We start from the raw sequence: 10,036 nt of genomic DNA, 5'->3' as shown, positions 1-10,036 counted from the left end.
CAGTACTCTGTTGGATAAACGAAGATATATTATATCTCTCTCTGTCGCGCGATTTGGCAAGAAAATGGCGTCGCTTCTCATATGGCGCCACTCTGATTAGAGGCTCTCTATCCCTCCGCTCCAAAAACGCAAAACTGCGTTCCAAAGCCCATCAAAATTAAGTATTGCAACTTTTTTGCTGGCGAGTGTATGTATACATACTATGTGTTTCATGTGCGTAGACTTCACATTTCCGCTCACGCTCAGTTAATTTCTTTTACGGAAATTACTTCTTGCACGTTGCTTCGAACATAACCTTGCAACGATTCTGTTAGCACTGTTAGCAGTTATTATTTCACAGTCTTGACTAAAAATCATCTTTAATTATTCTCAGGAAGGTAAGTTAACCGAATGAATGCTTGCTAATATCTTGTAGACGAAACAGGTGTATTTTACATAACTTAAACGTGCTATGCGCTCTGTATAACCTCTAATATAATATATCTCGCATTGTGACGAGAAATTGATGTTTTATAAAATGTTTCTAATCATATTTGCAGACTTTGAAAACGTCAATCAATTTGTATTATTCATTTTTACAAGTACAATTTTTCTCTTGACATTGCAGAATATCTATTTCGAAATGAAGACTAAGATAGAGCACAAGAAAGGAAAAAAACGGTCGCTTAGCGAGACTTCCATTTCCATAAAGTCGAATCAGAAACAAGTGGATGTTAACGAATCCAATAAGAGTCTCAAAAGAGCTAAATTTGTTTTTAATTCCAAGCAAAATGGGAATCCTATAGTGGGAGAAAAAGCGCTAATCTCTAAAGCAATGGATAAGCAGAAAAAGGGGCACAATAAGATAGTAAAGCAGCAAAGTGGCATTGTAAAATCACCAGAAACGAAGAGGGATACAGAAGAAAAGATACAATTAACTATGATTAAGCCTAAGAAAGAGACTGTCGGTAAAACTAGCAGTCGGTCAAGGAGGAGACGTCCTTACAACAATATTAATCTTACTACGGAACAAATAACAAAAAAGATAACTGAAATTAAGAACAGAGAAGTGTTGTCAAAGAGAGCAAAAAAGATACTGGGTATACTTAACAGAAAATTAAGGGAATTTGAATTGGAAAAATTAGACACAGGAAAGAAAAGTAACAAAGAAGCAGAATATCGCGCATTGATGAAAAATAGACAGAAAGCTAATGATGAGGATAAAATGAAAGTAGAAAAAAAACATGTTGAAAGCAAAAGTAAACTGCAGGAGGAAGATGAAGATGACAGTGATATTGAGGAGGAAAGTGATGAGGACGAAAGTGATGAAAGCGAGGCTGAAAATGAACTTGTAGGCTTTAAAAAAGAAAAGATTGGCGATGAAAGTGATGAGGATGAAGAGGATGAAGAGGACGATGAGGATGAAGAAGTAGAGGTAGAGAATGAAGAAGATGAAGAAGAAATAGATGATGAAGAGGATACATATGATGAAGAAGATGAGGAAGATGAGGAGGACGAGGAAGAAGAGGATGAAGAATTAATTAAAAAAGCAAAAATTTCTGAAGTAAAAAAGAAAGAAGTACAAAATAAGAACAAACAAGTTCCGCAACCTTTAGATAATCAGAAAAAAGGTGAGGTGAAGAAGAAACGATATGTCTTGTTTGTGGGCAATTTACCATTAAAGTAAGTAAATTTTTAGAATTTTTAATATATATTTCTGTTCAGTTCTTTATGTAAATTGTAATCTGAATATTTAATTTACAGTATAACCGAGAATGAGATCAAACAGCATTTCTTGACTAAAGTTAATACAATAACTAGCATTAGAATTCCAACTAAGCCAGATAAAACACCACGTGGCTTTGCATACGTGGAAGTGACAAATAATATAGATTTTGAGGTAAAAGTATTTTATACTGCTTGTGATATCGTTTTATTAAATATGTTTGTTACAATATAACTTTTGTATTTTTAACAGAAAGGTCTCTCGTTAAATCATACATTCTTAAAGAACAAGAGAATCAATGTTCAATTATCGATGCCCATGGGCGGCAAAAAGGAAGATGTTACTAAGAAGCTTATAGCTGCAAAAAATCTGAAGCTGCAAGCGCTTCAGAAGGCTGGAAAATTGGCGTCTCCTGACGGGAATCAAAAAAAGAAGCTATTTAAAAAGGAGAAATAGGATACTGAAGAATCGAAAATATAATAAAATAAATAGAATTAATTAACGAAAGGACTATGCAAAATCATTTGTTTCAATTCTTAGTATTATGAATGAAAAAAAAGCGACTTTAATAAGAAAGCAATTTTTTTTATGTCAGTGATAAAATATTGTTTTAAATATATTTCTACGATCACATTAATACTATTTCAAATGTAATCTTAGATAAATATACCAATTATATTGAACCAATTTGTATGCGAAATTTTTTTTTGTTCATTTAATTAATTACATACCTGTAATTTTGTTTAAACATAAGCTAGAAAAAGCTTATACTTGTCAAAGCATTAAATGCGTTAATTTGAATGCCAAAAAACAAGTGAGCGCATATTTGTTTTTTAGCGTGACATACTTATTTGACATTAGCAAAAAGAAAATGTTCATGAATGGAACGGAGTCATCTCAACAAACCTCTCAGTTCGTATTATTTCGCAGTTTTATGATATTAATAATCAATATCAATAATTCATAATTTTTTATAATTTATAAAGAAATTATGCCAGTAGTTATTTTATGGATTATGTATGTATGTATACAAACAGAAACGCAATACATGCGACGATTTACTCGAAAATATTGTAATTTCATAAGATTAGACTGAATATCGTTTATTAAATGATTGATGTGAGAAGATGGCAGATGGCAAGCTGGAGGTAAATACTTTTGATGAAAATATGTCAACTAGACTCTTAGAGGTATTAGGATATTCTTAGTGTTGGCATAAACGTGAGTCCAAAATGATCGATGTAATAAATCTCCGAATATATACATATATATGTATGTATATATATATATATATATATATATATATATATGCATCAATATTTTATTATCTTAATTTCTTAATTATTTTGCTCATATTGTTTGCTTATTAATTGTGAATCTTTACGTATTTTGCATAGGAAAAACTCTCGGAACATATATTTCCAGAAGAGTTAAATAAATTTTTGCAGAATCGAATTCGTGTAAGTATATAATATAACTACACACACATAATGTAATAAGAACTAGAAAATTATACATATATATTATGATTATTTTTCTTTATTGTTACGTAATTGTTATGTGGATAAAAATATTAGCTAAAAATAAAAATATAATTCTCTCTATTTTTTATTACAGTCTCCATATAAAGTATAAAGTTACATTAATGAAAAATAAAGTGAAAATTCTTACGCAATAATTTATCGTTTATTTGTATCTTTAATTTATTTATTAGACCTAACATATAAAACGAAACATTTATGTACTGTTATATAAAGACAGTTTTTGTTCTTACGTGTGGATATATACATATATTTTGTTTATAAACGTATACATTTATTATTATTATTATTATCATCTATTTTGTTTGAAGCAGTGATGCAATTATTTATTGATTAATTCACTGTCAGATAATGACTGTATAACAGGATTTAATGGCGGAGAATGAATGTTTGCGACGAGCATTTGAGCACACGGAGGAGAAGTTGCGGAAACTGTCGCAAGAAAAACAAAATTCGCAAAATACAATGGCAACCGAATTGGCTACGACAAAGTTGATTGAACTTAGCAAGAAATATAGAGACCAAACCGCTGAAATGGAGGCATTGAAAACAAAATGCAAGAATTTAGAAGCCACTCTGGTCATTAAAGACGATGATCTGGAACGTCAAAGAACGGAATTGCAACAGATTCTCAAATCTGAAATACGCAAGGATTCCGACGATAGTTCGCATTTCTTTTCTATTTTGCAAGCAATACGAATATTTTACGTATTTGTCTCGTTGTTAATTTCGTTGTTTAGAAAACACCCTTGAAAAAGTTAAAGTTTGAGTCATGATATTGAAGAAAAGTTTAATGCTAATTTCCTTTCTACCTTACCATCGATATAATTTAACATTTTTATTTATTAATGAATAAAAATTCATTCATGAATTCATTTTTAATTTAATAATTTGCTTATCTCTCTCTCTCTCGCTCTGTCCGTCATCATTTTATATTATATTTTATAATATTTTTCGTGTATTTGTAACATCGGAGAAACCGAGAGATATAACATAAAGGGGAGAAAGATTTAAGTAACAATTAATTTATTAGGCAAAGGTGACGAGGAGCGAATTAAATGTTTGGAGAACAAATTGCAACGAGTCCAAGCAAAACTTAGTGAATCCAGAAACACGTGTGTCACTCTTAGGCAAGAGATTAATAAAGCACAGAAGGTATTCTACGTGTTTTTTTTTGCTCTTTTAGTAAGCTGAATCGGTCGGAAAAATAATTGATTTTTATAGCTAGAAGAAAAGATCTCCAAGTGATCATTTTAATTATTTTTGAGAGATAGATATGAAAGAATAAGAGAATGCTCATATATATAGTTCGTAGTAGAAATGATTATGTAAAAAACCGTGGCATGCCGTTTTGACTTTGCCATTTGACCGAAAACTCTTTCTAAATTTCTCTACGTGTGGAGAGTTATCATTAAGGACTTATACAAATATCGTCAGTTATTGTGCAGCGAGGTGGGTGAAAACGTCAGCATCAGTGCGCTTTCGAGTATACCGGGCGGTTGGCGTGGACGAGCCGAGCAAATCCGGAATATGCAGCAGAAATTGCTAGAGCTGCAGATGAAATTGTCCGAAAACGGAAGATTCCAGAAAGAATCCTCCGGTAGGGAAAAAAATTGTGTTTATATTTCTATATATTATACTTCAAATTGAAATCATTTTTATTGTAAATTGTTTTACTCGTTATTTCATACTCAACGTACTTGCTTATTGTAGACTTATTAAATAACATTACTCGTTGCTGCATAATTCGTATAGTTCAGATAATATAATATGATTGTAGTCCCCTTCCCTCCCCCCCCCTCCCACACACACACGTGCATGCGCGCGCACACGTACATTTATTTGTTTTCTTACATTTATAATTTATAATAGCTTCTCTAGATCGGCAAAATTTGGCATGTCTTCGGAATGTTGAAAAGGAAAGACGACAACAAATAGAAAATACAGTGAAGAAGCTAAGACAAGCAGAGGTAGCGTTGGAAACTTCGAAAAGGAAACTTGATGCTTCTAAGGCGAGAATAAAAGTATTGGAGCAAGAATTGAGTATCGCGAAGGGAAACATTGCGACGCTGAATGAAAAAAGGTCTCACGATGATCGTCTGATTGACACGCTTAACGTTAGTGATGATAAAAAGTATTGCAGTTTAATAACGAATCAATTACAAATACATGTCTATAATATAGCGTATTGTATGTCTATAATATAACAATTAAAAAGATTTATTTCTTCCTTGTGAAAAAAATTCTCATAATATCTCATAATATTTTTAAGAATTCTTTATATTTTAAATTATGTCAAGACTTTTAAAAAATACTTAAAATTTCTTCAGATTTTATAAGTTTTCTTTGGAAATTATGGAATAAGAGAAATCTTATTGTTACAATATTTCAAAATTCACGTATAATACTGCATGTATAACATTCTAGAAAAGATTTCTCTAGTCAGCAAACTTTCTCAGCACTTCTGAAAAGCGTTTTAAAATTTGTATATATAAAAAATTATAAAATTATACAGAAAATCAAAGTGAAAATTTAGAAATTTTAGAAATTTCTTTAGAAATTCTGAGAAATTATGTGATGAATTTTAAGAAAACATTCATATCAGAAACAGTTGAAGATTTTCGAAGCGAGGTATCAAGATCGCGAGGTAGAAGTACAAAATAGGGAACATAAGAGTGAACGTGAACACGCGAACTTCAAAAACGAGATGAGAGCGACACAGTTGCATGTCGATCGATTACGTAGAAGATTGGAGGAACGCGAAATCGAAATTGACAAATTAAGGTTTATATGAACAAATCACTCATATTATATGATGAGTTATGCCGTTCCGTTAATTAAAAGAACGCACTAATTATTTCTCAATTTTAGAAAGGGCCTATCAGATGAATCTTTCAGGTATCAAACCTCGATTTATCCAAATTTTCCGTTAACCGAAGAGCGGCAAATCAGTCCAACTGCTAATTCGCGAAACTCAGGCGAACCAAATGAATATGTCACCTTGGCTCTAGCTGCTGAAGTTGAACGCGTGAGACTGTTGGAATTAGTAACACTACTTAATCAACGACTGGACAAGGAAAGAAACGAAGTTGATTCACTTGCAGTAAGAGAAAAAAGTTACAATTTTAATTATATTTATATTAAAGAATTTTGTCGATAATTAATTCGATAAAGGAACGTAATTTCAACTTTGTGTGGTAAAATTTTTAAATTTTAAATTTCCAACATATTAATATATAGATCTAATAAAAATTTAATCAGCGAGAGGTATAATTAACTGATTTTATAAAAAATAAAAATGGACTCAGAATTAAATAACAGATTGTCATTTGTTGATGATAATTTGAAAATATTAAACTGTTAGATATAAAAAAAATTAAGGTAATTATTCACTTTAGGAGAAGCATCTCCGATTTTTAGAAGGTTTTCGCTCGTTGTTCGTTAAAAAATTATTAATAAAAAAAAATTGAAAATTCTTGGCGCGCGTGCGCGTGCGTACACACACACATCGACATATGTTGTCAAAGTCATACCCTGATCTTCAAAAGATTTTAGCCGTTGTTCATTATTCGTTAAAAAATTATTATCATAAAACCTATGTGGAATTGTACAATTAGTATAGAGATACTATACTATACTACAGACAGCTCGTTTCGTCTCATAAGCAGGGGTGGATTTCGCTTTGTGTGGAAAGTTGAAAACTCATATGGAACAACATAGGTACAATTATAAATCTTGCTTCGCTTCGTAAGCAGGGACCGTGGGTGTGGGATGAATCTCATTGTGGAATTAATGCTTCGCGTGGAAATTGTCGTATAATTGTACTATTTCATATATGGGTTTTCGATTTAATTTCCACACGAAGCAAGGTCCATCCCACCCCTGTTTACGAGGCGAAACGAGATGTGTGTGCGTGTGCGCGCCAAGAATTTTCAATTTTTTTTATTAATAACTTTTTAACGAACAACGAGCGAAAATCTTAAAAAGTCACGTGTCAGGTTCATGATTTTGACATATGTCAAGGTCAAAGTCATCGGAGGTGCTTTCCCTAAAGTGAATAATTACCTTGAAGCTCAGTTGTTAATTTAAATATTAAATTTAAAAGAAATTGCTGCGTAAAGAAAAGAATAAGTGTGCGAAATTAGAGTCAAAATTGCGAGATTCGGAGAAAGAGAGAGTGGGACTTGTTAAAGTGGATACGGGATATAGAGCAAGATCTTGCGCGAAATCGATCGCGTCGAATCTACAAACGGAGGAAGAGCCTACCAACCCCGAAGAAGTTTGTTATAAGTAAGTTACATGTTGTAATTACTGCAGTAAAATCTGCTTTTCCCTTCTTTAAAAAAATTTGCGAGCGACACGAATTAAGGTCAATTCTTTGTTTTCTTATTATTGTTTCTGATATTTTTACATTTGACATATATATATATATATATATATATATGTGTGTGTGTCTGTGTGTGTATATATAGAATTGAATTACTAGAAGAGGAGTGCCTCGCACTAAAGACCAGATTAGATACCGTGCAGCAGGATAAAGCATCGGATCTCGCCATGTACAAGAAAATGCTTGATCAAGCTAGAAAAACTTTTAAAGATGCATGCAGGTGAGAGAATCTAGACCGTGTCCAAACTTTTACTCGCATAAGTAAAATCTAAATTCTATTCGATGACCGTGCGTATAAAATATGCATGTATGCTTTTACAACGGACAATTGGCTAATCTCACGATGCCACTTTCCAATACGGCCTTCCAGGAATTCTCTCTCGTATAAGAAGTGCAGACGACTGAGTGTCTATTTTTAGATTTTTCAGTGCCTTTGCTTCCTTAGCGTTATTGATGCTGCTTTATAATATGTACAAAATACGTAAAAGGTATATTCACCGTGATTCACGATATTTCGTATATTTCTCGTATTTTGTATTATATTTTCTCTATGTATGTTTCTCTAATTTTGTTAACAATTGCCATTGCTTTTTAAAATAACGTATTTATTTATCTTAAATTTACTTATAAGATAAATGAGATTTTGTTTATGATTATTGTTAGCAATTACGATCAATTAATCGACTGCTGTTACATATACTTGACTCTACGATTTCTTTCTTTTGCGAAGCTTGCATAGAATAAGAATAAGAGAAATTTTTTACAATAAAAGTACGTGATACGTAATAATATATTGCTTATTTAATTTAAATAATATATCCACTATTCTCTCTTTAACATCCTTGTACTCTATAATCAATTATATTTTCTTTAGATATTAGTCCAAATAATAATACAAGTACAAAAATGCACTCTAGAGACACAGCTGTCTAGACTTGTGCGTAATATTTTTGTCAAATAGTGCAGTAATGTGACTTTTAACTTTAAGCCAACAAATTGTTTTTTATTGTCCTTCCACATATATATCAAAATCAAACATCTCTTTCCAGAAACAAACTAGCTGGCGGTAAAAGTCGTTCCACAATAATTATTTGAAACAAAAATAAGAGGGCATGGCAGAAAGAAACGAGGAGTATTACCAATTCTGCAATCTTAGACAAACTGCAGGTTTGAGGAAATTTGATATAGTTTGTTGAAGAAATTAACTCTGTGTTATAGATAAAAAATAGAACATTCTTGTACGAGACAGTCGCTTGCAATCGGAATAGATGTAACAGCAACAAAGCCACGGAGTCGTGATGTAACTGGGACACGAGATAAGGTGCAACGTCTCTACGTAAACCCGCGTGACACCATCAGAGTAAAACTCACAGTTTCGTCTCCACCTCGCGTTCCTTCGCCGTTCCCTTAACGCGCTCCGGTGTTTGCCTCGGTCGACTCGTTTACTTCTACCATTGATATCGCACGCGCGGCGGTAACGCGGCTATAAACTCATTCCGCTTTCGTTACCTAAGAGCAGTAGACGACTCTCAATCTTATGTTACTACGAGTTTAATCAGAAATTTGAAAGATATATGGAATCTTAGACCCTTATTAGAGTCTACATCACGATATCGAACATATAAATGACAAAGTTAGAAAATATAAAAACATTCTACATGTTTAAACAGTTTTTGTAAGACCATTTTTATTGTAAGGTACAATTTTATATGTCAATAATATAAAATTATGTAGCTGCAATAGAAAATAAGAAAATAAGTAAATTAATATATCACGTCAAATTTTACATCAAAAAGATCTCTTATAATCAGCTGAAATGATTAGTTTAATTGTATGCGAATGTATATCACACATACATTGCAATTTTTTTTGAGTTTAACTTCTTATGAGTTAAAATTTTTCAAATACGCAATCAATATATTTTGGATTTATACGATGATAGTCTAGCTTGAAAATCAATCATAGATTAACTTACGCTCAAGTCTTACGTCCCACTTAGCATTGTATAATTAACATAACAATATTTTCTTCATATATGTATACCGGAGTATCCATTTTTACCGTCTCATCAATGGTAATGCGAAGTGTATTCTCCTAACAAACTACTCTGACAAACGCCAAGTTTCACCTCGTCTCTTATAATTTTTGTTTTTGTGTATGATGATCAATGGTCGAGAATGCAGGGACTTAATTTTCCATAAGAAATAAAAAAATAAAACATGATTACTTTTACAAAAAATGATAACATATAATTTGTCTTATAATGTGTAAAATATAAACATTATAATGTGTAAAATAAATAAGATTTATTAATTGTGTGAACAACATTTCTCCTTTTAAATCGCTGAAAAAAATTGAAAAAAATGTTATAAAATTTAGATCGGAAGAGCACACGTCTGAACT

The 10,036-nt window shown here is 31.8% G+C and overlaps 2 protein-coding genes across 14 annotated transcripts; both read left to right on the top strand.

Annotated features, from left to right (window-relative positions):
* Positions 1 to 175: 175 nt before the first annotated feature.
* On the top strand, positions 176 to 2,390 carry LOC105459098 (nucleolin-like). Its single transcript, XM_011704802.1, has 4 exons — positions 176 to 377; positions 608 to 1,662; positions 1,744 to 1,879; positions 1,958 to 2,390. Exons 2-4 carry the CDS (start codon positions 623 to 625, stop codon positions 2,159 to 2,161), a joined length of 1,380 nt encoding a protein of 459 aa, XP_011703104.1. The 5' UTR covers positions 176 to 377; positions 608 to 622; the 3' UTR covers positions 2,162 to 2,390.
* Positions 2,391 to 2,442: 52 nt separating this feature from the next.
* Positions 2,443 to 9,375, top strand: LOC105459099 (coiled-coil domain-containing protein 13). Of its 13 annotated transcripts, none has more exons than XM_011704804.1 (12): positions 2,470 to 2,853; positions 3,103 to 3,165; positions 3,613 to 3,910; positions 4,280 to 4,401; positions 4,684 to 4,846; positions 5,119 to 5,363; positions 5,852 to 6,030; positions 6,118 to 6,349; positions 7,352 to 7,536; positions 7,719 to 7,853; positions 8,683 to 8,765; positions 8,852 to 9,375. In XM_011704804.1, the coding sequence occupies exons 1-11, from the start codon at positions 2,833 to 2,835 to the stop codon at positions 8,726 to 8,728; spliced, it is 1,689 nt and encodes a 562-aa protein (XP_011703106.1). In that variant the 5' UTR covers positions 2,470 to 2,832; the 3' UTR covers positions 8,729 to 8,765; positions 8,852 to 9,375. The 13 variants fall into 13 exon arrangements, 11 of the variants coding, with proteins under 11 accessions (XP_011703109.1, XP_011703108.1, XP_011703110.1 ...); XM_011704805.1 differs by having other exon boundaries at positions 2,475 to 2,617; positions 2,692 to 2,853; positions 8,683 to 9,375; XR_975627.1 differs by having other exon boundaries at positions 2,476 to 2,853; positions 8,683 to 8,800; positions 8,883 to 9,375.
* Positions 9,376 to 10,036: the final 661 nt, after the last annotated feature.

Source organism: Wasmannia auropunctata, unplaced genomic scaffold, assembly GCF_000956235.1.
Source record: "Wasmannia auropunctata unplaced genomic scaffold, wasmannia.A_1.0 LD334208.1, whole genome shotgun sequence".
In the NCBI taxonomy this organism is placed as follows: Eukaryota; Metazoa; Arthropoda; class Insecta; order Hymenoptera; family Formicidae; genus Wasmannia; species Wasmannia auropunctata.
This window is presented reverse-complemented; position numbering and strand designations above follow the sequence as displayed.

Bases quoted from the DNA above. Each gene is read 5' to 3' on its own strand.
- LOC105459098 (XM_011704802.1), top strand. From the start codon at position 623: ATGAAGACTAAGATAGAGCACAAGAAAGGAAAAAAACGGTCGCTTAGC. The intron at 1,663-1,743 runs GTAAGTAAATTT...TTTAATTTACAG, and splicing joins GTGGGCAATTTACCATTAAA to TATAACCGAGAATGAGATCA. The intron at 1,880-1,957 runs GTAAAAGTATTT...TATTTTTAACAG, and splicing joins CAAATAATATAGATTTTGAG to AAAGGTCTCTCGTTAAATCA.
- LOC105459099 (XM_011704804.1), top strand. From the start codon at position 2,833: ATGGCAGATGGCAAGCTGGAG. The intron at 3,911-4,279 runs GTTCGCATTTCT...TTAATTTATTAG, and splicing joins ACGCAAGGATTCCGACGATA to GCAAAGGTGACGAGGAGCGA. The intron at 4,847-5,118 runs GTAGGGAAAAAA...AATTTATAATAG, and splicing joins ATTCCAGAAAGAATCCTCCG to CTTCTCTAGATCGGCAAAAT.